This window comes from Liolophura sinensis, chromosome 3, assembly GCF_032854445.1.
Source record: "Liolophura sinensis isolate JHLJ2023 chromosome 3, CUHK_Ljap_v2, whole genome shotgun sequence".
Classification (NCBI taxonomy): Eukaryota; Metazoa; Mollusca; class Polyplacophora; order Chitonida; family Chitonidae; genus Liolophura; species Liolophura sinensis.
The window spans coordinates 25,342,415-25,369,576 of NC_088297.1; the positions used below are offsets into that span (position 1 = coordinate 25,342,415).

The window sequence follows — 27,162 nt, forward strand, 5'->3', positions numbered from 1 at the left end:
AAACAAAGACTAAATACCAAAAGGTGGTTCCAAACACCCACCATACAAAATTTTTTTTCGAGTGTCTTTTTCTCCATAAGGAAAAATCACAAAAAATATTGAAGACCACATTTAGGAATAACTTTTTGCACTCTTTCATCTGAGCTTTATTTCATTTTTATGTTTTCTCAACCTTTAAGATAGCCAAGTTTAATTCAGCCCAGTCACAGTTATGAGGAAGGTTATACTACACTGAACCTGGTCAGTTACCATCATACATTTTATCCAGTTTTGTGTAGATTTTTAAGCTGTTTTAAGTGTTCTCTGCTTACAAACTCGAGGCACACATGTACACATGATATGTAGATTAATAGTTCCATAGTATTTTGCACAGAGCTTAATGAGCTGTGGACCTAGTTACCTCCCTTTCATTTTGATCATTTGGCTTGTGAATTGTACAAGCTCAAATTAGGTTAGACTCAAATTTATGACTTTAAAAAGTGCTGATTTGAGCTTTAATTTCATAGGCTTTGCTGTTTTGCATATTTCATCACTTGTTGAGGATGATGCATATAATTTGAATGTTTCAGTGTTATTTAAAAGAAATATATAAGTATATATATATCCAGACATAAAGCTTGAAAACTTGAAGCAGTAGTATGTTAACTAGTAACTAGTAAATCACATGGAAAATAAAATACTCACATATGTTTGTAGAGATTAGATGATATTTCAGATTTTTACCTGTGTTTGTATGTAGAGGTCAGATATCTCATGTTTTGACCTGTATTTATTTGTGTGGACCAGATACCTTAGATTCCCTCCTGTATTTGTCTGTTGAGGCCAGATATCTTAGATTCCCACCTGTATTTGTCTATTGATTCCCTCCTGTATTTGTCTGTTGAGCCCAGATATCTTAGATTCCCTCCTGTAATTGTTGCATATTTATTTTGTTATTTAGTTGATTGGTGTTTTATGCTGTACTCAAGAATATTTCACTTAGGCCTATATGACAGTGGCCAGCTATATGTGGTGGGAGGAAACCGGGCAGAGTCCGGGGGAAACCCACGACCATCTGCAAGTTGCTGCAGACCTAAACATGCAGAGGAAAAGGAAGCCCGCATGAGATCCTGCTTACTGCAAGGTAGCCAGCATGAGTTGGACTTGAACTTATAGAGATCACATTAAGATCCCCTGAGTCATGTCTCCCTACATGTAATATGCATGTACATATATTATCTGTTAGATTCTCACCCATCCGCGGCGAGGTCTGTCAGCAACCTGCGAGTGGTCGTGGGTTCCCCCCAGGCTCTGTTAGATTTCCTACTACCATAATGCTGGCCTCCATTGTATAAGTGAAATATTTTAGTACAGCATAAACCACCAATGAAATAAATCAATAAGATTCTTACCCATGATTTGTTTATAGAGGTCAGATGATATCCCAAGAAGACTACTCCTTCATTTCTCGATTTGATCAGGCCAATGCTGAGACCAGAGCTAAGATTCTCCAGGATCACTCCATGCAGGTATGACATCAAACACTATACCTGAAGTCTCTCTGTAATACACCTGACCCCCTCCTGACCACTCAACCCCATACCCCTTCACATTTGACCAAGTCAGTGCTGAGGCCAGAGCTAAGATTCTCCAGGATCACTCCATGCAGGTATGACATCAAACACTATACCTGAAGTCTCTCTGTAATACACCTGACCCCCTCCTGACCACTCAACCCCATACCCCTTCACATTTGACCAAGTCAGTGCTGAGGTGAGAGCTAAGATTCTCCAGGATCACTCCATGCAGGTATGACATCAAACACTACACCTGAAGTCTCTCTGTAATACACCTGACCCCCTCCTGACCACTCAACCCCATACCCCTTCACATTTGACCAAGTCAGTGCTGAGGCCAGAGCTAAGATTCTCCACGATCACTCCATGCAGGTATGACATCAAACACTACACCTGAAGTCTCTCTGTAATACACCTGACCCCATCCTGACCACTCAACCCCATACCCCTCCCCATTTGACCAAGTCAGTGCTGAGGCCAGAGCTAAGATTCTCCAGGATCACTCCATGCAGGTATGACATCAAACACTACACTTGAAGTCTCTCTGTAATACACCTGACCCCCTCCTGACCACTCAACCCCATACCCCTTCACATTTGACCAAGTCAGTGCTGAGGCCAGAGCTAAGATTCTCCAGGATCACTCCATGCAGGTATGACATCAAACACTACACTTGAAGTCTCTCTGTAATACACCTGACCCCATCCTGACCACTCAACCCCATACCCCTCCCCATTTGACCAAGTCAGTGCTGAGGCCAGAGCTAAGATTCTCCAGGATCACTCCATGCAGGTATGACATCAGACACTATACCTGAAGTCTCTCTGTAATACACCTGACCCCATCCTGACCACTCAACCCCATACCCCTTCACATTTGACCAAGTCAGTGCTGAGGCCAGAGCTAAGATTCTCCAGGATCACTCCATGCAGGTATGACATCAAACACTACACCTGAAGTCTCTCTGTAATACACCTGACCCCCTCCTGACCACTCAACCCCATACCCCTTCACATTTGACCAAGTCAGTGCTGAGGCCAGAGCTAAGATTCTCCAGGATCACTCCATGCAGGTATGACATCAAACACTACACCTGAAGTCTCTCTGTAATACACCTGACCCCATCCTGACCACTCAACCCCATACCCCTCCCCATTTGACCAAGTCAGTGCTGAGGCCAGAGCTAAGATTCTCCAGGATCACTCCATGCAGGTATGACATCAAACACTACACTTGAAGTCTCTCTGTAATACACCTGACCCCCTCCTGACCACTCAACCCCATACCCCTTCACATTTGACCAAGTCAGTGCTGAGGCCAGAGCTAAGATTCTCCAGGATCACTCCATGCAGGTATGACATCAAACACTATACCTGAAGTCTCTCTGTAATACACCTGACCCCATCCTGACCACTCAACCCCATACCCCTCCCCATTTGATCAAGTCAGTGCTGAGGCCAGAGCTAAGATTCTCCAGGATCACTCCATGCAGGTATGACATCAAACACTACACTTGAAGTCTCTCTGTAATACACCTGACCCCCTCCTGACCACTCAACCCCATACCCCTTCACATTTGACCAAGTCAGTGATGAGGTGAGAGCTAAGACTCTCCAGGATAACTCCATGCAGGTATGACATCAAACACTACACCTGAAGTCTCTCTGTAATACACCTGACCACTCAACCCCATACCCCTCCCCATTTGACCAAGTAAGTGCTGAGACCAGAGCTAAGATTCTCCAGGATCACTCCATGCAGGTATGACATCAAACACTACACCTGAAGTCTCTCTGTAATACACCTGACCCTCTCCTGACCACTCAACCTCATACCCCTCCCCATTTGACCAAGTCAGTGCTGAGGTGAGAGCTAAGATTCTCCAGGATCACTCCATGCAGGTATGACATCAAACACTACACCTGAAGTCTCTCTGTAATACACCTGACCCCATCCTGACCACTCAACCCCATACCCCTCCCCATTTGATCAAGTCAGTGCTGAGGCCAGAGCTAAGATTCTCCAGGATCACTCCATGCAGGTATGACATCAAACACTACACTTGAAGTCTCTCTGTAATACACCTGACCCCCTCCTGACCACTCAACCCCATACCCCTTCACATTTGACCAAGTCAGTGATGAGGTGAGAGCTAAGACTCTCCAGGATAACTCCATGCAGGTATGACATCAAACACTACACCTGAAGTCTCTCTGTAATACACCTGACCACTCAACCCCATACCCCTCCCCATTTGACCAAGTAAGTGCTGAGACCAGAGCTAAGATTCTCCAGGATCACTCCATGCAGGTATGACATCAAACACTACACCTGAAGTCTCTCTGTAATGCAGCTCACCCCCTCCTGACCACTCAACCCCATACCTCTTCCCATTTGACCAAGTCAGTGATGAGGTGAGTGCTAAGACTCCAGGATCACTCCATGCAGGTATGACATCAAACACTACACCTGAAGTCTCTGTAATGCACCTGACCCCCTCCTGACCACTCAACCCCATACCCCTTCACATTTGACCAAGTCAGTGCTGAGGCCAGAGCTAAGATTCACTACACCTGAAGTCTCTCTGTAATGCACCTCACCCCCTCCTGACCACTCCACCCCATACCTCTTCCCATTTGACCAAGTCAGTGATGAGGCCAGAGCTAAGATTCTCCAGGATCACTCCATGCAGGTATGACATCAAACACTATACCTGAAGTCTCTCTGTAATACACCTGACCCCATCCTGACCACTCAACCCCATACCCCTCCCCATTTGATCAAGTCAGTGCTGAGGCCAGAGCTAAGATTCTCCAGGATCACTCCATGCAGGTATGACATCAAACACTACACCTGAAGTCTCTGTAATGCACCTCACCCCCTCCTGACCACTCAACCCCATACCCCTCCCCATTTGACTAAGTAAGTGCTGAGACCAGAGCTAAGATTCTCCAGGATCACTCCATGCAGGTATGACATCAAACACTACACCTGAAGTCTCTCTGTAATACACCTGACCCCATCCTGACCACTCAACCCCATACCCCTCCCCATTTGACCAAGTCAGTGCTGAGGCCAGAGCTAAGATTCTCCAGAATCAGTCCATGTAGGTATGACATCAAACACTACACTTGAAGTCTCTCTGTAATGCACCTGACCCCCTCCTGACCACTCAACCCCATACCCCTTCCCATTTGACCAAGTCAGTGCTGAGGTGAGAGCTAAGATTCTCCAGGATAACTCCATGCAGGTATGACATCAAACACTACACCTGAAGTCTCTGTAATACACCTGACCACTCAACCCCATACCCCTCCCCATTTGACCAAGTAAGTGCTGAGACCAGAGCTAAGATTCTCCAGGATCACTCCATGTAGGTATGACATCAAACACTACACCTGAAGTCTCTCTGTAATGCACCTGACCCCCTCCTGACCACTCAACCCCATACCCCTTCCCATTTGACCAAGTCAGTGCTGAGGTGAGAGCTAAGATTCTCCAGGATCACTCCATGCAGGTATGACATCAAACACTATACCTGAAGTCTCTCTGTAATGCACCTGACCCCATCCTGACCACTCAACCCCATACCCCTTCACATTTGACCAAGTCAGTGCTGAGGCCAGAGCTAAGATTCTCCAGGATCACTCCATGCAGGTATGACATCAAACACTACACTTGAAGTCTCTCTGTAATACACCTGACCCCCTCCTGACCACTCAACCCCATACCCCTCCCCATTTGACCAAGTCAGTGCTGAGGTGAGAGCTAAGATTCTCCAGAATCAGTCCATGTAGGTATGACATCAAACACTACACCTGAAGTCTCTCTGTAATACACCTGACCCCCTCCTGACCACTCAACCCCATACCCCTTCACATTTGACCAAGTCAGTGCTGAGGTGAGAGCTAAGATTCTCCAGAATCAGTCCATGTAGGTATGACATCAAACACTACACCTGAAGTCTCTCTGTAATGCACCTGACCCCCTCCTGACCACTCAACCCCATACCCCTTCCCATTTGACCAAGTCAGTGCTGAGGTGAGAGCTAAGACTCTCCAGGATCACTCCATGCAGGTATGACATCAAACACTACACCTGAAGTCTCTCTGTAATGCACCTGACCCCCTCCTGACCACTCAACCCCATACCCCTCCCCATTTGACCAAGTCAGCGCTGAGGCCAGAGCTAAGATTCTCCAGGATCACTCCATGCAGGTATGACATCAAACACTACACCTGGAGTTTCTCTGTAATACACCTGATCCCCTCCTGACCACTCAACCTCATACCCCTCCCCATTTGACCAAGTCAGTGCTGAGGCCAGAGCTAAGATTCTCCAGGATCACTCCATGCAGGTATGACATCAGACACTATACCTGAAGTCTCTCTGTAATACACCTGACCCCATCCTGACCACTCAACCCCATACCCCTTCACATTTGACCAAGTCAGTGCTGAGGCCAGAGCTAAGATTCTCCAGGATCACTCCATGCAGGTATGACATCAGACACTACACCTGAAGTCTCTCTGTAATACACCTGACCCCATCCTGACCACTCAACCCCATACCCCTCCCCATTTGACCAAGTCAGTGCTGACGTGAGAGCTAAGATTCTCCAGGATCACTCCATGCAGGTATGATATCAAACACTACACCTGAAGTCTCTCTCTTACACCTGACCCCATCCCAACCCCTCACCCATCAGCATTTGTGTAGTTCCATTCATTGATGAAAATGTCATACTGAATAAATGTCATTTTCCGTATGCACTTGAAATCTAAATATCCCGATCATGCATTCATATGTGTAATAAAACTGTGAGACATGATTCTGTTTTCAGTTTGTGAAGACTTTCCTGAACCTGATGGGTCATATAGCTAAGGACCAGACTGTCCAGTACATACTGACCATGCTGGATGATGTGCTACAGGCAAGTAGGGTGACATTACTGTAAGGTGGCCATATATAGGCAGCAGCAAGACACTTAGTGGATAAAAACTTGGGTGTCATATGTGAATGAAAACCTGTGTGTCACATGTGGATGAAACCTGTGTGTCACCATGTGAATGAAAACCTATGTGTCACATATGGATGAAAACCTGTGTCACATGTGGATGAAAACCTGTGTGTCACATGTGGATGAAAACCTGTGTGTCACATGTGGATGGAAGTGTGTGTGTCACATGTGGAAGAAAACCTGTGTTTGACATGTGGATGAAAAAGTGTGTCACATGTGGAGGAAAATGTGTATGTCACATGTGGATGAAAACCTGTGGGTCACATGTGCATGAAAACATCTGTGTCACATGTGCATGAAAACATCTGTGTCGTGTGGGAAAGTTAGTCAAAGGTTTGTGGTATACATATTGTAAAAAAAGTCCTGTAATGTGTGTACGGACACATATTATATAACTATAGTTTAGTTATGTTCTAAACTTGCTGTTGTGAAGATGTAACTTTCATGTTGTAACTCTAGTGTTGTAATGCTGTAATTATGTAACCAAGTTGTAACTACTGTTACTTTCCCTTTAACAGGAAGACAAGTCAAGAGTGGAGAAATTCAAGGAATATGCCAGGAAGAGTAAAGACAGTGTGTGGACCCCATTCCTGCACCTGCTCAACAGAAATGATGGCTTCATTATAAATCAGGTAATGGCTTCATTGTAAAGCAGGTAATGGCTTCATTATAAAGCAGGTAACGGCTTCATTGTAAATCACGTAATGGCTTCATTGTAAATCAGGTAATGGCTTCATAATAAATCAGGTAACAGCTTTATTGTAAATCAGGTAATGGCTTCATTGTAAATCAGGTAATGGCTTCAGTATAAATCGGTATTAGCCTGATAATAATTTCATTATAAGATACTAAATGAATTGTTGGATATTGGAGATTTTTCCGGTCCAAATTTATTTTGGTGCTGACTTTTGTATTCTGTTGTTCATCCTGGCCATAGTGATGATGACATTTTGTGAGCATAATGATAATGTAGTCCTGTGAATTGTGAGGAACAATAGTTAACTCAGCTTAGATCTACCCTAAATCCTCAACATTTTGGCACATCAAAGAGCAACTTTCAGTTCAATTTTTGCAGTTTTAATTTGATTGTGGAGATGAAACTTAATTGGTTGGGTTGGCCAATTTCAGGGCTTTACAAAACGTATAATTTAATCAGTCCATGCAAAATAATGTATTCACAATATGCTTTAATAAACCCCTTACAAACATGCAAAATATCTGAAGAATTACAGAAAGTTGCCATAGTGAGGGGGAAAGTTGCCTCATTAAATTGCAGTCAGTTACATGTAGTGATGATAGAATAAATCAACACAATACATATCCATTATAATTAAGATTCTATCGTTATGTTATCAATGAGGTGATGGCTAGGTACACGTAAAGCATTGTGGCGACGCTGTGGCCTATTGTTTAGGGTGCTAACGTTGCACGTTGACCCAGGGGCCTCTCAGCAGTGTGATTCCCTGTCCAAGTTCAGTTCATACTGGCTTCCTTTCCAGCCAAGCATGAGAAGGCCTGGCAGCAATCTGCAGATGGTTGAGTGTTCTCCCAGGGCTCTGCTCGGTTTCCTCCCACCATAATATTGGCTGCGGTCTTGTAAATGAAATATTCTTGAGTAAGATGTAGAACATCAATTAAGTAAATAAATAAATAGTAAGTTTGACCCCCTACATGTGTTTTTCATCAAATCAAATAGTGTCATCTAGATCAGATTTCCATATGTTTTTTGTCCCTGTTTTGTAGACGAGTCGAATCATCGCAAAGATTGCATGCTGGAGCAAAGATCCCATGGACAAGAACGATCTTCACTTTTACCTCACATGGCTGAAAGATCAGCTCAAACTTCCGGTAAGCTCTTCATCTTTAAACGGCTGTCTAAATGTTTTTGTGGACAGTGGACAATAAGCAATGATTTGTTTATATGTAATTGGTATTTACATGTAACGGCGTACTCAGTTATGTGATGACGATCCGGTTGATGGGGATGAGGAATGTTGTTGTTGTAAGAATTGTTTTGTTTAAAATTTGGCTCTCTCCTCTTTATGCCTCCAGTATATGGTAAAAGGTGATGTACACAGTAGAATTTGGACTTGAGATCTTGTCAGCAGCACTGATGAATGAGCTTTCATGAAACTTTATAGATCTTTTTGGAAAAATTGCCAACACATCTTCTGATGGCTCTTGTTTGTTTCAAGGAGTACTGTTGGGAAAATAAGGCATGTGATATTGTCCATCAGATGTGGGACCCTCAGCCTATAAAGCAGGCTGCCATTGTATAATTTATAAAGTGAAATATTTTTGAGTTCAACGTAAAACACCAGTCAAGTAAAAAAATATTTTGCATGATGCTACATGTAGACAGATACGAAGTATTGGTGCTTAACGTATCTCAGACAAACACCGATCTGCAGTGTGGAGAATAACAAGGTCCTGCACACTGCAGACCGGGGTTTGTCCTACATATAATATGATAGTCTTTGTGCATAATAACAAGTACCTGTAGACTGTAGCCAGGTGTCTATGATACTCGTCCTATGTTTGTCATTGTGCAGAATCAAGAGTACCTGTAGACTGCGGCCAGGTGTCTATGATACTCGTCCTATGTTTGTCATTGTGCAGAATCAAGAGTACCTGCAGACTGTAGCCAGGTGTTAATGATACTTGTCCTATGTTTGTCATTGTGCAGAATCAAGAGTACCTGTAGACTGTGGCCAGGTGTCTATGATACTCGTCCTATGTTTGTCATTGTGCAGAATAATGAGTACCTGTAGACTGCGGCCAGGTGTCTATGATACTCGTCCTATGTTTGTCATTGTGCAGAATCAAGAGTACCTGTAGACTGCGGCCAGGTGTCTATGATACTCGTCCTATGTTTGTCATTGTGCAGAATCAAGAGTACCTGCAGACTGTAGCCAGGTGTTAATGATACTTGTCCTATGTTTGTCATTGTGCAGAATAATGAGTACCTGTAGACTGTGGCCAGGTGTCTATGATACTCGTCCTATGTTTGTCATTGTGCAGAATAATGAGTACCTGTAGACTGCGGCCAGGTGTCTATGATACTCGTCCTATGTTTGTCTTTGTGCAGAATCAAGAGTACCTGCAGACTGTAGCCAGGTGTTAATGATACTTGTCCTATGTTTGTCTTTGTGCAGAATCAAGAGTACCTGTAGACTGTAGCCAGGTGTTTATGATACTTGTCCTATGTTTGTCATTGTGCAGAATAATGAGTACCTGTAGACTGCGGCCAGGTGTCTATGATACTTGTCCTATGTTTGTCATTGTGCAGAATCAAGAGTACCTGTAGACTGTGGCCAGGTGTCTATGATACTCGTCCTATGTTTGTCATTGTGCAGAATAATGAGTACCTGTAGACTGCGGCCAGGTGTCTATGATACTCGTCCTATGTTTGTCATTGTGCAGAATCAAGAGTACCTGTAGACTGCGGCCAGGTGTCTATGATACTCGTCCTATGTTTGTCATTGTGCAGAATCAAGAGTACCTGTAGACTGTGGCCAGGTGTCTATGATACTTGTCCTATGTTTGTCATTGTGCAGAATCAAGAGTACCTGTAGACTGTGGCCAGGTGTCTATGATACTTGTCCTATGATTGTCATTGTGCAGAATAATGAGTACCTGTAGACTGCGGCCAGGTGTCTATGATACTTGTCCTATGCTTGTCTTTGTGCAGAATTAAGAGTACCTGTAGACTGCGGCCAGGTGTCTATGATACTTGTCCTATGTTTGTCATTGTGCAGAATCAAGAGTACCTGTAGACTGTGGCCAGGTGTCTATGATACTCGTCCTATGTTTGTCATTGTGCAGAATAATGAGTACCTGTAGACTGCGGCCAGGTGTCTATGATACTCGTCCTATGTTTGTCTTTGTGCAGAATCAAGAGTACCTGCAGACTGTAGCCAGGTGTTAATGATACTTGTCCTATGTTTGTCTTTGTGCAGAATCAAGAGTACCTGTAGACTGTAGCCAGGTGTTTATGATACTCGTCCTATGTTTGTCTTTGTGCAGAATCAAGAGTACCTGTAGACTGTGGCCAGGTGTCTATGATACTCCTCCTATGTTTGTCATTGTGCAGAATAACAAGTACCGGTAGACTGTGGCCAGGTGTCTATGATACTCGTCCTGTGTTTGTCTTTGTGCAGAATCAAGAGTACCTGTAGACTGTAGCCAGGTGTTTATGATACTCGTCCTATGTTTGTCTTTGTGCAGAATCAAGAGTACCTGTAGACTGTGGCCAGGTGTCTATGATACTCGTCCTATGTTTGTCTTTGTGCAGAATCAAGAGTACCTTACCTGCAGACTGCGGCCAGGTGTCTATGATACTTGTCCTATGTTTGTCCTTGTGCAGAATAACAAGTACCTGCAGACTGCGGCCAGGTGTCTATGATACTTGTCCTATGTTTGTCTTTGTGCAGAATCAAGAGTACCTGTAGACTGCGGCCAGGTGTCTATGATACTTGTCCTCTGTTTGTCTTTGTGCAGAATAACAAGTACCTGCAGACTGCGGCCAGGTGTCTATGATACTTGTCCTATGTTTGTCTTTGTGCAGAATCAAGAGTACCTGCAGACTGTGGCCAGGTGTCTATGATACTTGTCCTATGTTTGTCTTTGTGCAGAATAACAAGTACCTGTAGACTGTGGCCAGGTGTATATGATACTTGTCCTATGTTTGTCTTTGTGCAGAATCAAGAGTACCTGCAGACTGTGGCCAGGTGTCTATGATACTTGTCCTATGTTTGTCTTTGTGCAGAATAACAAGTACCTGTAGACTGTGGCCAGGTGTATATGATACTCGTCCTATGTTTGTCTTTGTGCAGAATCAAGAGTACCTGTAGACTGTGGCCAGGTGTCTATGATACTTGTCCTATGATTGTCATTGTGCAGAATCAAGAGTACCTGTAGACTGCGGCCAGGTGTCTATGATACTTGTCCTATGTTTGTCTTTGTGCAGAATTAAGAGTACCTGTAGACTGCGGCCAGGTGTCTATGATACTCGTCCTATGTTTGTCATTGTGCAGAATAATGAGTACCTGTAGACTGTGGCCAGGTGTATATGATACTCGTCCTATGTTTGTCCTTGTGCAGAATCAAGAGTACCTGCAGACTGTGGCCAGGTGTTTATGATACTTGTCCTCTATGTTTGTCTTTGTGCAGAATAACAAGTACCTGCAGACTGCGGCCAGGTGTCTATGATACTTGTCCTATGTTTGTCTTTGTGCAGAATCAAGAGTACCTGTAGACTGCGGCCAGGTGTCTATGATACTTGTCCTATGCTTGTCTTTGTGCAGAATTAAGAGTACCTGTAGACTGCGGCCAGGTGTCTATGATACTCGTCCTATGTTTGTCATTGTGCAGAATAATGAGTACCTGTAGACTGTGGCCAGGTGTATATGATACTTGTCCTATGTTTGTCTTTGTGCAGAATTAAGAGTACCTGTAGACTGCGGCCAGGTGTCTATGATACTTGTCCTATGCTTGTCTTTGTGCAGAATCAAGAGTACCTGTAGACTGTGGCCAGGTGTTTATGATACTCGTCCTATGTTTGTCTTTGTGCAGAATAATGAGTACCTGTAGACTGCGGCCAGGTGTCTATGATACTCGTCCTATGTTTGTCTTTGTGCAGAATCAAGAGTACCTGTAGACTGTGGCCAGGTGTATATGATACTCGTCCTATGTTTGTCCTTGTACAGAATCAAGAGTACCTGCAGACTGTGGCCAGGTGTCTATGATACTTGTCCTATGTTTGTCATTGTGCAGAATCAAGAGTACCTGTAGACTGCGGCCAGGTGTCTATGATACTTGTCCTCTATGTTTGTCATTGTGCAGAATAATGAGTACCTGTAGACTGCGGCCAGGTGTCTATGATACTTGTCCTCTATGTTTGTCATTGTGCAGAATAATGAGTACCTGTAGACTGTGGCCAGGTGTCTATGATACTTGTCCTATGTTTGTCATTGTGCAGAATAACAAGTACCTGTAGACTGTGGCCAGGTGTCTATGATACTTGTCCTATGTTTGTCTTTGTGCAGAATAACAAGTACCTGTAGACTGTGGCCAGGTGTCTATGATACTCGTCCTGTGTTTGTCTTTGTGCAGAATAACAAGTACCTGTAGACTGCGGCCAGGTGTTTATGATACTCGTCCTATGTTTGTCTTTGTGCAGAATAATGAGTACCTGTAGACTGCGGCCAGGTGTCTATGATACTCGTCCTATGTTTGTCTTTGTGCAGAATCAAGAGTACCTGTAGACCGCGGCCAGGTGTCTATGATACTTGTCCTATGTTTGTCATTGTGCAGAATAATGAGTACCTGTAGACTGCGGCCAGGTGTCTATGATACTCATCCTATGTTTGTCTTTGTGCAGAATCAAGAGTGCCTGTAGACTGTGGCCAGGTGTCTATGATACTCGTCCTATGTTTGTCTTTGTGCAGAATCAAGAGTACCTGTAGACTGTGGCCAGGTGTTTATGATACTTGTCCTATGTTTGTCATTGTGCAGAATAATGAGTACCTGCAGACTGCAGCCAGGTGTCTATGATACTCGTCCTATGTTTGTCATTGTGCAGAATCAAGAGTACCTGTAGACTGCGGCCAGGTGTTTATGATACTTGTCCTATGTTTGTCATTGTGCAGAATAATGAGTACCTGTAGACTGTGGCCAGGTGTATATGATACTCGTCCTATGTTTGTCCTTGTGCAGAATCAAGAGTACCTGCAGACTGTGGCCAGGTGTTTATGATACTTGTCCTCTATGTTTGTCTTTGTGCAGAATAACAAGTACCTGCAGACTGCGGCCAGGTGTCTATGATACTTGTCCTATGTTTGTCTTTGTGCAGAATCAAGAGTACCTGTAGACTGCGGCCAGGTGTCTATGATACTTGTCCTATGCTTGTCTTTGTGCAGAATTAAGAGTACCTGTAGACTGCGGCCAGGTGTCTATGATACTCGTCCTATGTTTGTCATTGTGCAGAATAATGAGTACCTGTAGACTGTGGCCAGGTGTATATGATACTTGTCCTATGTTTGTCTTTGTGCAGAATTAAGAGTACCTGTAGACTGCGGCCAGGTGTCTATGATACTTGTCCTATGCTTGTCTTTGTGCAGAATCAAGAGTACCTGTAGACTGTGGCCAGGTGTTTATGATACTCGTCCTATGTTTGTCTTTGTGCAGAATTAAGAGTACCTGTAGACTGCGGCCAGGTGTCTATGATACTCGTCCTATGTTTGTCATTGTGCAGAATAATGAGTACCTGTAGACTGTGGCCAGGTGTATATGATACTCGTCCTATGTTTGTCCTTGTACAGAATCAAGAGTACCTGCAGACTGCGGCCAGGTGTTTATGATACTTGTCCTATGTTTGTCTTTGTGCAGAATAACAAGTACCTGTAGACTGTGGCCAGGTGTATATGATACTCGTCCTATGTTTGTCCTTGTGCAGAATCAAGAGTACCTGCAGACTGTGGCCAGGTGTTTATGATACTTGTCCTCTATGTTTGTCTTTGTGCAGAATAACAAGTACCTGCAGACTGCGGCCAGGTGTCTATGATACTTGTCCTATGTTTGTCTTTGTGCAGAATAATGAGTACCTGCAGACTGTGGCCAGGTGTTTATGATACTTGTCCTCTATGTTTGTCTTTGTGCAGAATAACAAGTACCTGCAGACTGCGGCCAGGTGTCTATGATACTTGTCCTATGGTTGTCTTTGTGCAGAATCAAGAGTACCTGTAGACTGTGGCCAGGTGTTTATGATACTCGTCCTATGCTTGTCTTTGTGCAGAATTAAGAGTACCTGTAGACTGCGGCCAGGTGTCTATGATACTCGTCCTATGTTTGTCATTGTGCAGAATAATGAGTACCTGCAGACTGTGGCCAGGTGTCTATGATACTTGTCCTATGTTTGTCATTGTGCAGAATCAAGAGTACCTGTAGACTGCGGCCAGGTGTCTATGATACTTGTCCTCTATGTTTGTCATTGTGCAGAATAATGAGTACCTGTAGACTGCGGCCAGGTGTCTATGATACTTGTCCTCTATGTTTGTCATTGTGCAGAATAATGAGTACCTGTAGACTGTGGCCAGGTGTCTATGATACTTGTCCTATGTTTGTCATTGTCCAGAATAACAAGTACCTGTAGACTGTGGCCAGGTGTCTATGATACTTGTCCTATGTTTGTCATTGTGCAGAATAACAAGTACCTGTAGACTGTGGCCAGGTGTCTATGATACTCGTCCTGTGTTTGTCTTTGTGCAGAATAACAAGTACCTGTAGACTGCGGCCAGGTGTTTATGATACTCGTCCTATGTTTGTCTTTGTGCAGAATAATGAGTACCTGTAGACTGCGGCCAGGTGTCTATGATACTCGTCCTATGTTTGTCTTTGTGCAGAATCAAGAGTACCTGTAGACCGCGGCCAGGTGTCTATGATACTTGTCCTATGTTTGTCATTGTGCAGAATAATGAGTACCTGTAGACTGCGGCCAGGTGTCTATGATACTCATCCTATGTTTGTCTTTGTGCAGAATCAAGAGTGCCTGTAGACTGTGGCCAGGTGTCTATGATACTCGTCCTATGTTTGTCTTTGTGCAGAATCAAGAGTACCTGCAGACTGCGGCCAGGTGTCTATGATACTTGTCCTATGTTTGTCATTGTGCGGAATAATGAGTACCTGTAGACTGCGGCCAGGTGTCTATGATACTCATCCTATGTTTGTCTTTGTGCAGAATCAAGAGTGCCTGTAGACTGTGGCCAGGTGTCTATGATACTCGTCCTATGTTTGTCTTTGTGCAGAATCAAGAGTACCTGCAGACTGCGGCCAGGTGTCTATGATACTTGTCCTATGTTTGTCATTGTGCAGAATAATGAGTACCTGTAGACTGCGGCCAGGTGTCTATGATACTCATCCTATGTTTGTCTTTGTGCAGAATCAAGAGTGCCTGTAGACTGTGGCCAGGTGTCTATGATACTCGTCCTATGTTTGTCTTTGTGCAGAATCAAGAGTACCTGCAGACTGCAGCCAGGTGTCTATGATACTCGTCCTATGTTTGTCATTGTGCAGAATCAAGAGTACCTGTAGACTGCGGCCAGGTGTTTATGATACTTGTCCTATGTTTGTCATTGTGCAGAATAATGAGTACCTGTAGACTGTGGCCAGGTGTATATGATACTCGTCCTATGTTTGTCTTTGTGCAGAATCAAGAGTACCTGCAGACTGCGGCCAGGTGTCTATGATACTTGTCCTATGTTTGTCATTGTGCGGAATAATGAGTACCTGTAGACTGTGGCCAGGTGTCTATGATACTCGTCCTGTGTTTGTCATTGTGCAGAATCAAGAGTACCTGTAGACTGCGGCCAGGTGTCTATGATACTCGTCCTATGTTTGTCCTTGTGCAGAATCAAGAGTACCTGCAGACTGCGGCCAGGTGTCTATGATACTTGTCCTATGTTTGTCTTTGTGCAGAATAACAAGTACCTGTAGACTGCAGCCAGGTGTCTATGATACTCGTCCTATGTTTGTCATTGTGCAGAATCAAGAGTACCTGCAGACTGCGGCCAGGTGTCTATGATACTTGTCCTATGTTTGTCATTGTGCAGAATCAAGAGTACCTGTAGACTGCGGCCAGGTGTTTATGATACTTGTCCTATGTTTGTCATTGTGCAGAATAACAAGTACCTGCAGACTGCGGCCAGGTGTCTATGATACTCGTCCTATGTTTGTCATTGTGCAGAATCAAGAGTACCTGCAGACTGTGGCCAGGTGTCTATGATACTTGTCCTATGCTTGTCTTTGTGCAGAATTAAGAGTACCTGTAGACTGCGGCCAGGTGTCTATGATACTCGTCCTATGTTTGTCTTTGTGCAGAATCAAGAGTACCTGCAGACTGTGGCCAGGTGTCTATGATACTCGTCCTATGTTTGTCTTTGTGCAGAATAACGAGTACCTGCAGACTGCGGCCAGGTGTCTATGATACTCGTCCTATGTTTGTCTTTGTGCAGAATCAAGAGTACCTGCAGACTGTGGCCAGGTGTCTATGATACTTGTCCTATGTTTGTCATTGTGCAGAATCAAGAGTACCTGTAGACTGCGGCCAGGTGTCTATGATACTTGTCCTATGTTTGTCATTGTGCAGAATCAAGAGTACCTGTAGACTGCGGCCAGGTGTCTATGATACTTGTCCTATGTTTGTCTTTGTGCAGAATAACAAGTACCTGCAGACTGCGGCCAGGTGTCTATGATACTTGTCCTATGTTTGTCTTTGTGCAGAATAATGAGTACCTGCAGACTGCGGCCAGGTGTCTATGATACTTGTCCTATGTTTGTCTTTGTGCAGAATAACAAGTACCTATAGACTGTGGCCAGGTGTCTATGATACTTGTCCTATGTTTGTCTTTGTGCAGAATAACAAGTACCTGCAGACTGCGGCCAGGTGTCTATGATACTTGTCCTATGTTTGTCTTTGTGCAGAATAACAAGTACCTGCAGACTGCGGCCAGGTGTCTATGATACTTGTCCTATGTTTGTCTTTGTGCAGAATAACGAGTACCTGCAGACTGCGGCCAGGTGTTTACAGATGATGCTGAGGATAGATGGCTACAGAGAGGCCTTTGTGGAAGTGGACGGTATCAGCACGTGAGTTCACTTGTACTTTTGCTCATGGGAGGTCTGGCAGCAACCTGTGGATGGTCATGGTTTTCCCAAGGCTTTGAGGGTTTGCTCCCACCATAATGCTTGCTGCCATCGCATAAGTGACATATTGTTGAGTACGGCATAAAACATCAATCAAATAAATAAATTAATAATTTTATCATCGGTACTGTGGTAGGCAGTTTAAAGTATACATGTTTTTTTGTTTCTTAATACACAGTTTAGGATGTGTCCTAACATGTAAAATAACAAAAGGCTTAAAACTCAGTTTTCTTCCTGGGTCGTAAAAGAAGATTGATACTATAGTCTTCCTAAGGTCCAAGTGATGGTAACCTGCAGTTGTGATGTCAATCTACAGTAGTGCGCTCTTGTTGGTTTGGAGAAGGTGGTTGGTTCTTTGTTGATGTGATGTCAATCAACAATAGTGCGCTCTTGTTGGTTTGGAGAAGGTGGTTAGTTCTTTGTTGATGTGATGTCAATCTACAGTAGTGCGCTCTTGTTGGTTTGGAGAAGGTGGTTGGTTCTTTGTTGATGTGATGTCAATCTACAGTAGTGCGCTCTTGTTGGTTTGGAGAAGGTGGTTGGTTATTTGTTGATGTGATGTCAATCAACAATAGTGCGCTCTTGTTGGTTTGGAGAAGGTGGTTAGTTCTTTGTTGATGTCATTTGGAGAAGATGGTTAGTTCTTTGTGGATGTCATTTGGAGAAGGTGGTTGGTTCTTTGTTGATGTGACGTCAGTCTACAATACTGCGCTCTTGTTGGTTTGGAGAAGGCGGTTAGTTCTTTGTGGATGTCATTTGGAGAAGGTGGTTAGTTCTTTGTGGATGTCATTTGGAGAAGGTGGTTAGTTCTTTGTGGATGTCATTTGGAGAAGGTGGTTGGTTCTTTGTTGATGTGATGTCAGTCTACAATACTGCGCTCTTGTTGGTTTGGAGAAGGTGGTTAGTTCTTTGTGGATATCATTTGGAGAAGGTGGTTAGTTCTTTGTGGATATCATTTGGAGAAGGTGGTTAGTTCTTTGTTGATGTCATTTGGAGAAGTTGGTTAGTTCTTTGTTGATGTCATTTGGAGAAGGTGGTTAGTTCTCTGTGGATATCATTTGGAGAAGGTGGTTAGTTCTTTGTTGATGTCATTTGGAGAAGGTGGTTAGTTCTCTGTGGATATCATTTGGAGAAGGTGGTTAGTTCTTTGTGGATGTCATTTGGAGAAGGTGATTAGTTGTTTGGTGATGTTGTATACGTAAATTCCCAACCATTGATGAAAAATATGCACAGGGATAGTTAAGAGCATTTTAGCACACTGTATGTGAAAACTTTTTGAACCAGAATTTAGCACGTCAAAACTAGCCTTAGAATTTGAACGTATTGCTCATCACTTTGTATTTGTTAGAAAGTAGCATGATGTTTAAACCTGGAGACTGATGTGTACAGGCTGATGTGTACATTGTGATGTGTATAGAGTGATGTGTACAGAGTGGTGTGTACAGACTGGTGCGTACAGAGTGATGTGTGTACAGATTGATGTGTACAGAGCGATGTATACAGACTGATGTATACAGAGTGATACGTACAGTGATGCGTAGAGAGTGATGTGCGCAGACTGATGGCTACAGAGTGATGTGCACAGACTGATGGCTACAGAGTGATGTGTACAGACTGATGTGTATGGAGTGATACGTACAGAGTGATGCGTAGAGAGTGATGTGCACAGACTGATGGCTACAGAGTGATGTGCACAGACTGATGGCTACAGAGTGATGTGTACAGACTGATGTGTACAGAACAGTAAAAATTACCTGTAACTTGCAACACATATCAGAAGATTATGAATAACATTATGCACCTGTCTACTGATTTGAGGACTGCGATTACACTTTGTCACCGGTTGAACATGTTTGAGTCACATGACTTGTCACTATGGTTACTTACAGGATTGTGTCGGTGCTGGCGGGCAGTAAGATGGGCTTTCAGATCCAGTACCAACTCTCTTTCTGCCTCTGGTGTCTCTCCTTCAACGTCAACATTGTTGGCAAAATGACCAAGTAAGTGGGTAAATTTCATGTTAAACACAGCACAGCAATATAGAAGTAAGTGAATGAATGATTGAATGATCAGGTTTTAAATTCAACCACAACACTGCCTGCAAAATCACTAAATGGGTAAATTCAACCTCAGTATTGTCAGCAAAGTGATCAAATGTTAAATTCAACCACAACACTGCCCTCAAAATCACTAAATGAGTAATTCAACCTCAATATTGTTGGAGGGGGGCCTCCATGGTTCAGTTGGTTAACATGCTAGCGCAGCATAATGATCCAGAAGCTTTGCAACAATGTGGTTGCTGTGAGGTCAAGTCCAGCTCATGCTTGTTTACTTTCCGACCATACGTGAGAAGGTCTGCCAGCAACCTGTGGATGGTCACTGGCTGTGCCCAGTTTCCCCCACCATAATGCTGGCTGCTGTCAAATAAATGAAATATTCTTCAGTACGGCATAAAACACCAATCAAACCAAAAAATAAATAAATGAATATTGTTGGAAAAATGATGATAACAGCATAACCTGTAAAGATTGCTTATGCTGTATTTCCCATCAGCATAATTGTAAAGATTGCTTCTGCTGTATTTCCCATCAGCATAACCTGTAAAGATTGCTTCTGCTGTATTTCCCATCAGCATAACCGGTAAAGATTGCTTCTGCTGTATTTCCCATCAGCACAACCTATAAAGATTGCTTCTGCTGTATTTCCCATCAGCACAACCTGTAAAGATTGCTTCTGCTGTATTTCCATTAGCACAACCTGTAAAGATTGCTTCTGCTGTATTTCCCATCAGCACAACCTGTAAAGATTGCTTCTGCTGTATTTCCCATCAGCACAACCTGTAAAGATTGCTTCTGCTGTATTTCCCATCAGCTCAACCTGTAAAGATTGCTTCTGCTGTATTTCCCATCATTTCAACCTGTGAAGATTGCTTCTGCTGTATTTCCCATCAGCTTGTTTGTTTAAGCATAACTGTAACCATTATAAAAACAGGTTTACAGTAGTGGGCTGTCATGCTTGGAACAGTTTAGAATGTCTAATCAAAACAGCACCGTAACTTTCTGCTTTAAAGTCATGTTATTTGAAAAATCATTTCAACCAGTAAATTGATATAAGCTGATATATGTAGTGATGTATTATTGACAGTTTTCATGTCTTTAAAAAATGGAATTGTATATACTGTTTGTACTGGTTCAGTGTTCATGTATTGTTATAGACGACTTCTGGGAAGAGCAAATTGTTCAATCTGACAGAGCTGCTGTCTTCAAATAACGGTTTCATTCATTCATGCATTCAGCCGTTGGGTTTTATTTAAAAGTCCCCCCATCCACTCATTGTTCTTTCCCTCATAGTTGCTTTTCTTAGTTCACAAACTCATTAGCTGCAAGGCTGCATTTGGAAAGCCATTTTCCCCCCCTAATATTTGAATGTCACAAAATAATATACGAGTACAAAACACATTACATTTCAGTTGAATCCCGTAAAAGTGTACTGTTTTGGATTTTGTGAAATTATCATTACCTTATGTTTTTTTTTATTTCAGATATAACATCATTCCGATCTTGTCTGACATTCTGAGCGAATCTGTGAAGGAGAAAGTCTCGAGGATCATTCTGGCGACATTCAGGGTAGGTAACTCTGGCTTCCCCCAGAACTGGTCAGGAAAGCCTGCAGTTTCCACATCCGTGACTCTCTGAATGAATGTATCAGCTCATATGCCTGTGGGGCCTCAGAGATCAATGTCCTCAATAAGTTATCCCAGGCACTTCAGTTTCCTCCATCCCTAAAAACTGAGAGCTGTCATAAAAGTGAAAAATTCTTGAGAGAGAGAGAGAGAGAGAGAAATAAATAAATCAGCTCATGTCTGCTCTCAACACATTGTGCTTGTGCTGTCCAGCATTTGTGATGGCTGGTAAGGGCCACAGTGCACCTCCAGTAATATCAAGGGCGAGGTAGCGAAGTTGTGGTGAAGAGAATTCGCCCCTTCACACCCAACTTCTCCCCTTTGCATTGCAACTTCGCCTCTTTGCATCTCAACTATGTCCCTTCGCATCATTGCCCTTGGTATTACTGGAGGCATCCCGTGGCCCTTATCAGTCATCATAACCATCCTGTTTGATATTGTCTGTCCAGAACTAATGGACCAATCAGGATGCATCATGACCTCAGCCTTTTGATTTCATTAACTTTTGTGATATCTGCTCATTCATCAGTTTGTAGCAGTCAGTAACACTTAAATCAAATTTGATTTCAAATGTAATGACATAAGCCTATATAAGGGAATGAATTTTGGGCAGTGTCTGTCGGTTAATTCATGTGTTTGTTTTATTTGGACATAGTAGCATGTGATAACCTTTGCCTGTGTGACAAAAGAAAATGCTCAAGTTTAATGCTCAGTTTAATCAAATTTGTATTGAAATGTAATAAGGAAACCGAGGAGAGCGCTGCCATAACTGTAGCTTGCCTGTCTGCTGACACACCTCATGTATTTACAGTGAAGACGAACCTCTGTGAGCAGGGTTCAGAATCAGTGGTTAATGACATGAGCAGAGATAGTCTAGAGCTCCTGTCCAACTAGTCAGTCAATTAGTGCTTTGTAATCTCCATCAGGACGTCCTACAGGAGATGTTCTTGTCCTCAATCAATCAGTGAATGTTTTGTTCTTCACAGAACCTATTAGAGAAGACAACAGATCGAGACGTCCTACAGGAGATGGCGTTATCTATGGTTCAGTGTAAAGTGTTGAAACAGCTAGAGCTTTTGGAGAGCCGAAAGTTTGATGATCCCGACATCATGGAAGATCTGGAATTTCTGATGGAAAAACTTCAGGTGTCAATACAAGATCTCAGGTAAGTTCTGGTCTCAATACAAGATCTCAGGTAAGATCAGGTGTCAGTGCAACATTTCAGGTGAATGCAGGTGTCAGTACAAGATATCAGTTAAGTTCAGGTCTCAGTACAAGAGCTCTGGTAAGATCAAGTGTCAAATCAGTATCTCAGATAAGATCAGGTGTCAATACAAGATCTCAGGTAAGTGCAGGTGTCTATACCAGATCTCGGGTAAGATCTAGTGTCAAATCAGTATCTCAGATAAGATCAGATGTCAATGCAAGATCTCAGGTAAGTGCAGGTGTCTGTACCAGATCTCGGGTAAGATCAAGTGTCAAATCAGTACCTCAGGTAAGTTCAGGTGTCAATAGAAGATCTCAGGTAAGATCAGATGTCAACAAGGTCTCAAATAAGATCAGATGTGAATACAAGATCTTAGGTGAGATCATATGTCAATACCAGATCCCAGATCTCAGGTGTCAATACAAGATCTCAGGTAAGATCTGTGCAAGTCACTTATCTAAGGTGACACATTTTCAGGAACTGCTGTTAAATGCTGATACAGCCCCTGAGTTGGTGGTGGGGCAGGAACTTGTGGGATCAAGGTATCTTATAAGTACCTTAGGCTCAGCACAAGGTTTTAGTGGAGAACATTCACTAAATGCAAATTTGGTCCAAGGAAGAGAGAACAAGAGTTTGGAAGGGCAGCAGCACTACAGAGATAATGATGTATGTTTACACCACCTAAAACCAGCTTTATCTAGACAGGAAATGTTCCAGCAATCACACTCGTATGTGTATCTTCATGTTATCTGGGAGTTCCAGAGGGAGGGCAGGGATCAGAGAAGAGGACAGGGGGAATCAAATATTGTTAAAATAATTCAGTACTTCGAAAATGTTAAAATGCGACCGGCTTTATGAATTATAGGTACTTTAAAGTCAATATTGGGTCTGCCAGCAACCTGCGGATGGTCGTGGGTTTCCCCCGGGCTGTGCCCGGTTTCCACCCACCATAATGCTGGCCGCCGTCATATAAGTGAAATATTCTTGAGTACAGCGTAAAACACCAATCAAATAAAGAAATAAATTAAAGTCAATATTGAACATTAACACATGCATAGACAGGTCTGATATATGGTGATATATGGTGATTATCTGGGCTATTTTAAAATGATAACAAACATTTAACTGGATGTGTGTTAATAGATTTTCTGCCAAAAGTCTCCAGTATAGCCTTTTGAAGACCAGAATCTGGCCAGGCACCTGGTAAAGGGTGTTTTTTTTGCTCCGAGCACTGCTTTTCTTCACCCAAAAACCTGACTTTTGTCATTAAAGTGAGAAATTCCTGAATATGGCATTAAACACTACGTGCATAATTAACGCTAAGAGCATAATAAACACTAAGTGCAATAAAATCAAATGAATGACATAAAATATTTGATCAAATTAGATACTTGAATAAAACTTTGATTTTTGTTTTTGTGACAGTTCTTTTGATGAGTACTCTACGGAGGTGAAATCTGGTCGGCTGGAATGGAGCCCCGTTCACAAGTCTGACAGGTTCTGGAGAGAGAATGCCAGCAGGCTGAATGAGAAAAACTATGAGCTCCTCAAGTAAGTGCTGCATGACTTTACAGACTAATGGCTCCCCAGCAAAACTCTGCAAAATGGAGCAAAGCAACCTGGGCCGATTTAGGCCTGTTGGGAGTGTAAAGATCATGAATATGGAACTCGGGGGAGGTCCTAGAGGCTGTGTCTGAGATGACTTGAGAGCTGTTTTACGTAATTTCAGGAGGAGTAAACTGAGAAATAAAATCGCATATCATGCCCTCACTACACAGGGATATAGGTGAAGATTTTCCAAAACCAAAAGTATGCTTTTCTATAATTGTTCACCGTAAACATTCCCAAGCCTAAGTCCATGCATGTATGGCAAGATTTGCATCTCTAAACTTAAGACACACTACCAGTGAAATGTAACAGAGAAATTTGGGATAACATAATGTATCGCATGAATTGGACATCGGCATCTTTCAGGTACACATACCGTGTTTCGGGGGAATTACCCGTCTAATCGCTAATTGCAGTTGACCTGCAGCATCTTGTATTAGTTGTTAGAAGTTAATTAATAAAAGACTTTTGTCTGCAGGATTCTCATCAAGCTGTTAGAGACAAGCAAGGATCCCCTTATTCTCTCTGTGGCAGCCCATGACATCGGGGAATATGTACGGTACTACCCCAGGGGGAAAAAGTAAGTCTTACGTGTATTATGTACACTACTACCACAGGGGACAAAAAGTAAATCTCTCTTGTCTTTATGTAAGCTACTACCCCAGGGGCAAAAAGTAAGTTCCTCATGTCTTATGTACACTACTACTTCGGGCAAAACGTGAGCCGGCGGCCTCCATGGCTCAGTTCGTTAGGGCGCTAGGGCAGTGTAATGAGGCAGGTGTCTCTCACTAATGCAGTCGCTATGAGTTCTACTACCCCAGGGGAAAATATTAAGCCTCTTTTGTTTTTATGTACACTATTATCCTAGAGGGGAAAGTAGGTCGTGTCTTATGCACACTACTACCTCCAGGGAAAATGTAAGTCTCTCATGTCTTATGTATACTACTGCCGCAGTATATTGTGACTGAGCAAGGTCTCATGTCTGGTGACTTTAGCATGATAGTTAAGTAGGGCAGCACTGTAAATGCTAAATCACTAAAATAACAATAAGAGTCCAAGTAAAGAAACAACCTGAAGCATATTATGTTATATTATCAGCTTTGTTAACACCTAGGACACGTGTACTTTTGCTGTTGACAGTGTGATAGAACAGTTAGGAGCTAAGCAGATGGTGATGCAATATTTGGTCCATGAAGATCCTAATGTCCGCTATGAGGCACTGATTGCTGTCCAGAAGCTGATGGTCCATAACTGGTGAGTGACCCATTGTCATGCAGCAGCCCAGCTTAAAAAGTTGTTTTGTCAGTGTTTGTCTGCCTGCTCATCACCTTCATTTAATCAAGTCTTAATGCAGGGTGGGTGGTGATAGTTCGAACTCTTGTCTTTCAATCACCTGGCAAACGTAGGAAGTGGATATTGCTAACAGAGCCATTGAGGTAGACGTAGTGTTTCCTTTTGGCACTACGGAAAACTTCAGGAGTAAGGTGTTTATTTATATTTATTTATTTATTTGATTGGTGTTTTATGCCATACTTAAGACATTGCTGTCAGCCTTTGACCAGTGAGGTCACAAACTCACATTGGATTGGTTCTTACTTTAACCAGTTTTGTCAGGTGTGGGACAGTGATGTACAGTATTTTTGGCACAGCTTTACTTGTTGCATTGACCCTGGTCTAACATTGAAGGATTCTTGAGTACAGCTTCACTCGTTCACTGGACCCTGGTCAAACATTGAAAGGTTCCTGGCACACCCTGGTCTAACATTGAAAGATTCTTGAGTACAGCTTCATTCATTCACTGGACCTTGGTCAAACATTGAAAGGTTCCTGGCACAGATTCACTCGTTAACTTGACCCTGGTCTAACATTGAAAGATTCTTGAGTACAGTGTTAAATACCAGTAAAATAAATGAACATACTGTAAATCTTCAACCTTTTCAACCACTACAGCTCTTTTTTTATTGGAATTCATGTGTACAATCATTACAACAGTGATGCTAAAAAGTATTTGTTCATGTCAGTTAGGATGTAAGCTTCATAAAACTGTGCAGATTATTTCTCTACACCCCGTCGCTCTATCAGAATGTTTCAAAATATTGGCTGCATAGACGGTTGAAAAGGTTGAAGAGTTAGGGTACATCTATTACTGTATTTGTGTGTTGTGTTTCAGGGTGTATTTAGGTAAGCAGATAGAGACAGCCCAGGGGAATACCACCAGTGGCATGTCATCTGCCTACATGTATTATTGTATCTGTGTGCTTTTGTCTGTGTTTCAGGGAGTATTTAGGTAAGCAGATAGACAGCCCAGGAGAATACCACCAGTGGCATGTCATGTATCATGTCTGCCTACATGTATTACTGTATCTGTGTGCTTTTGTCTGTGTTTCAGGGAGTATTTAGGTAAGCAGATAGAGACAGCCCAGGAGAATACCACCAGTGGCATGTCAGCTGCCAAGGCTTGATTCCACCTTAGCACTGCCAGAAAATATGCTGGAATAGATATTAATGTTAGCTGTCAAGTCTGATATTAAAACAATATCTAGGTATACTGTGTCTAAAAACACTTCTAGGATGTTACAGATGTTTATTAGGAAACAGTTTAAGAAAATATTTCAAAACGTCATAGGTATATACAATGTGACCATGGCGTCGCCAGATTGTGACTACAGGTAAACAGGAATTATAGTCAGCTGCCAGAGATTCACGATGTGGATTTGTGTCAGCTGCCAGAGGTTCACAATGTGGATTTGTGTCAGCTGCCAGAGATTCACGATGTGGATTTGTGTCAGCTGCCAGAGGTTCACAATGTGGATTTGTGTCAGCTGCCAGAGGTTCACGATGTAGATTTGTGTCAGCTGCCAGAGGTTCACGATGTGGATTTGTGTCAGCTGCCAGAGGTTCACAATGTGGATTTGTGTCAGCTGCCAGAGGTTCACGATGTCGATTTGTGTCAGCTGCCAGAGGTTCACCATGTGGATTTGTGTCAGCTGCCAGAGATTCACGATGTGGATTTGTGTCAGCTGCCAGAGGTTCACGATGTGGATTTGTGTCAGCTGCCAGAGGTTCACGATGTGGATTTGTGTCAGCTGCCAGAGGTTAACAATGTGGATTTGTGTCAGCTGCCAGAGGTTCACAGTGTGGATTTGTGTCAGCTGCCAGAGGTTCAAGACGTGGATTTGCATACTTATTTATTAGTACCTAATGGAGCATCTTAAGGCATACATGTAAAACATGGCAAATTGTGAAGTACACTGTGTTTTTGTTAAGGAGGCCATTGGAATGTATATGTACTAGTAGTACCACTATAATAGGCACAATAAAATGACCTATCTGATCACCTCAGTTTAATAATAGATGATAAAAAAATTGATTGATTTGAGATTCTTTT

At 42.9% G+C, this 27,162-nt stretch overlaps 3 protein-coding genes across 5 annotated transcripts in view; 2 read left to right on the forward strand and 1 right to left on the reverse strand.

Annotated features, from left to right (window-relative positions):
• LOC135463971 (solute carrier family 25 member 32-like) overlaps positions 1–1,479 on the reverse strand; it is a 31,425-nt gene extending 29,946 nt beyond the window's left edge. For 2 of the 3 annotated variants that reach the window (XM_064741441.1, XM_064741440.1), the window contains exon 1: positions 1,392–1,442. Coding sequence is in view for 1 of the 3 variants with exons in the window: in XM_064741442.1 (XP_064597512.1) it covers positions 1,392–1,395 (4 nt within the window). In the remaining 2 variants the exon portion in view is untranslated. Of the gene's footprint in view, positions 1–1,391 lie in introns of all 3 variants that reach the window. The other variant, XM_064741442.1, reaches the window with a different exon arrangement.
• Positions 1–27,162, forward strand: part of LOC135463973 (V-type proton ATPase subunit H-like) — a 28,941-nt gene extending 1,779 nt beyond the window's left edge. Inside the window, exons 3-14 of the mRNA XM_064741445.1 lie at positions 1,409–1,508; positions 6,400–6,489; positions 7,095–7,208; positions 8,320–8,424; positions 17,123–17,220; positions 19,167–19,277; positions 20,819–20,903; positions 21,946–22,124; positions 23,592–23,717; positions 24,253–24,354; positions 24,915–25,028; positions 26,164–27,162. Coding sequence (XP_064597515.1) covers positions 1,409–1,508; positions 6,400–6,489; positions 7,095–7,208; positions 8,320–8,424; positions 17,123–17,220; positions 19,167–19,277; positions 20,819–20,903; positions 21,946–22,124; positions 23,592–23,717; positions 24,253–24,354; positions 24,915–25,028; positions 26,164–26,236 — 1,297 coding nt within the window. The 3' untranslated portion in view covers positions 26,237–27,162. The remainder of the gene's footprint in view (positions 1–1,408; positions 1,509–6,399; positions 6,490–7,094; positions 7,209–8,319; positions 8,425–17,122; positions 17,221–19,166; positions 19,278–20,818; positions 20,904–21,945; positions 22,125–23,591; positions 23,718–24,252; positions 24,355–24,914; positions 25,029–26,163) is intronic.
• Positions 26,346–26,989, forward strand: LOC135463504 (uncharacterized). Its single transcript, XM_064740762.1, has 2 exons — positions 26,346–26,400; positions 26,505–26,989. Exons 1-2 carry the CDS (start codon positions 26,346–26,348, stop codon positions 26,987–26,989), a joined length of 540 nt encoding a protein of 179 aa, XP_064596832.1.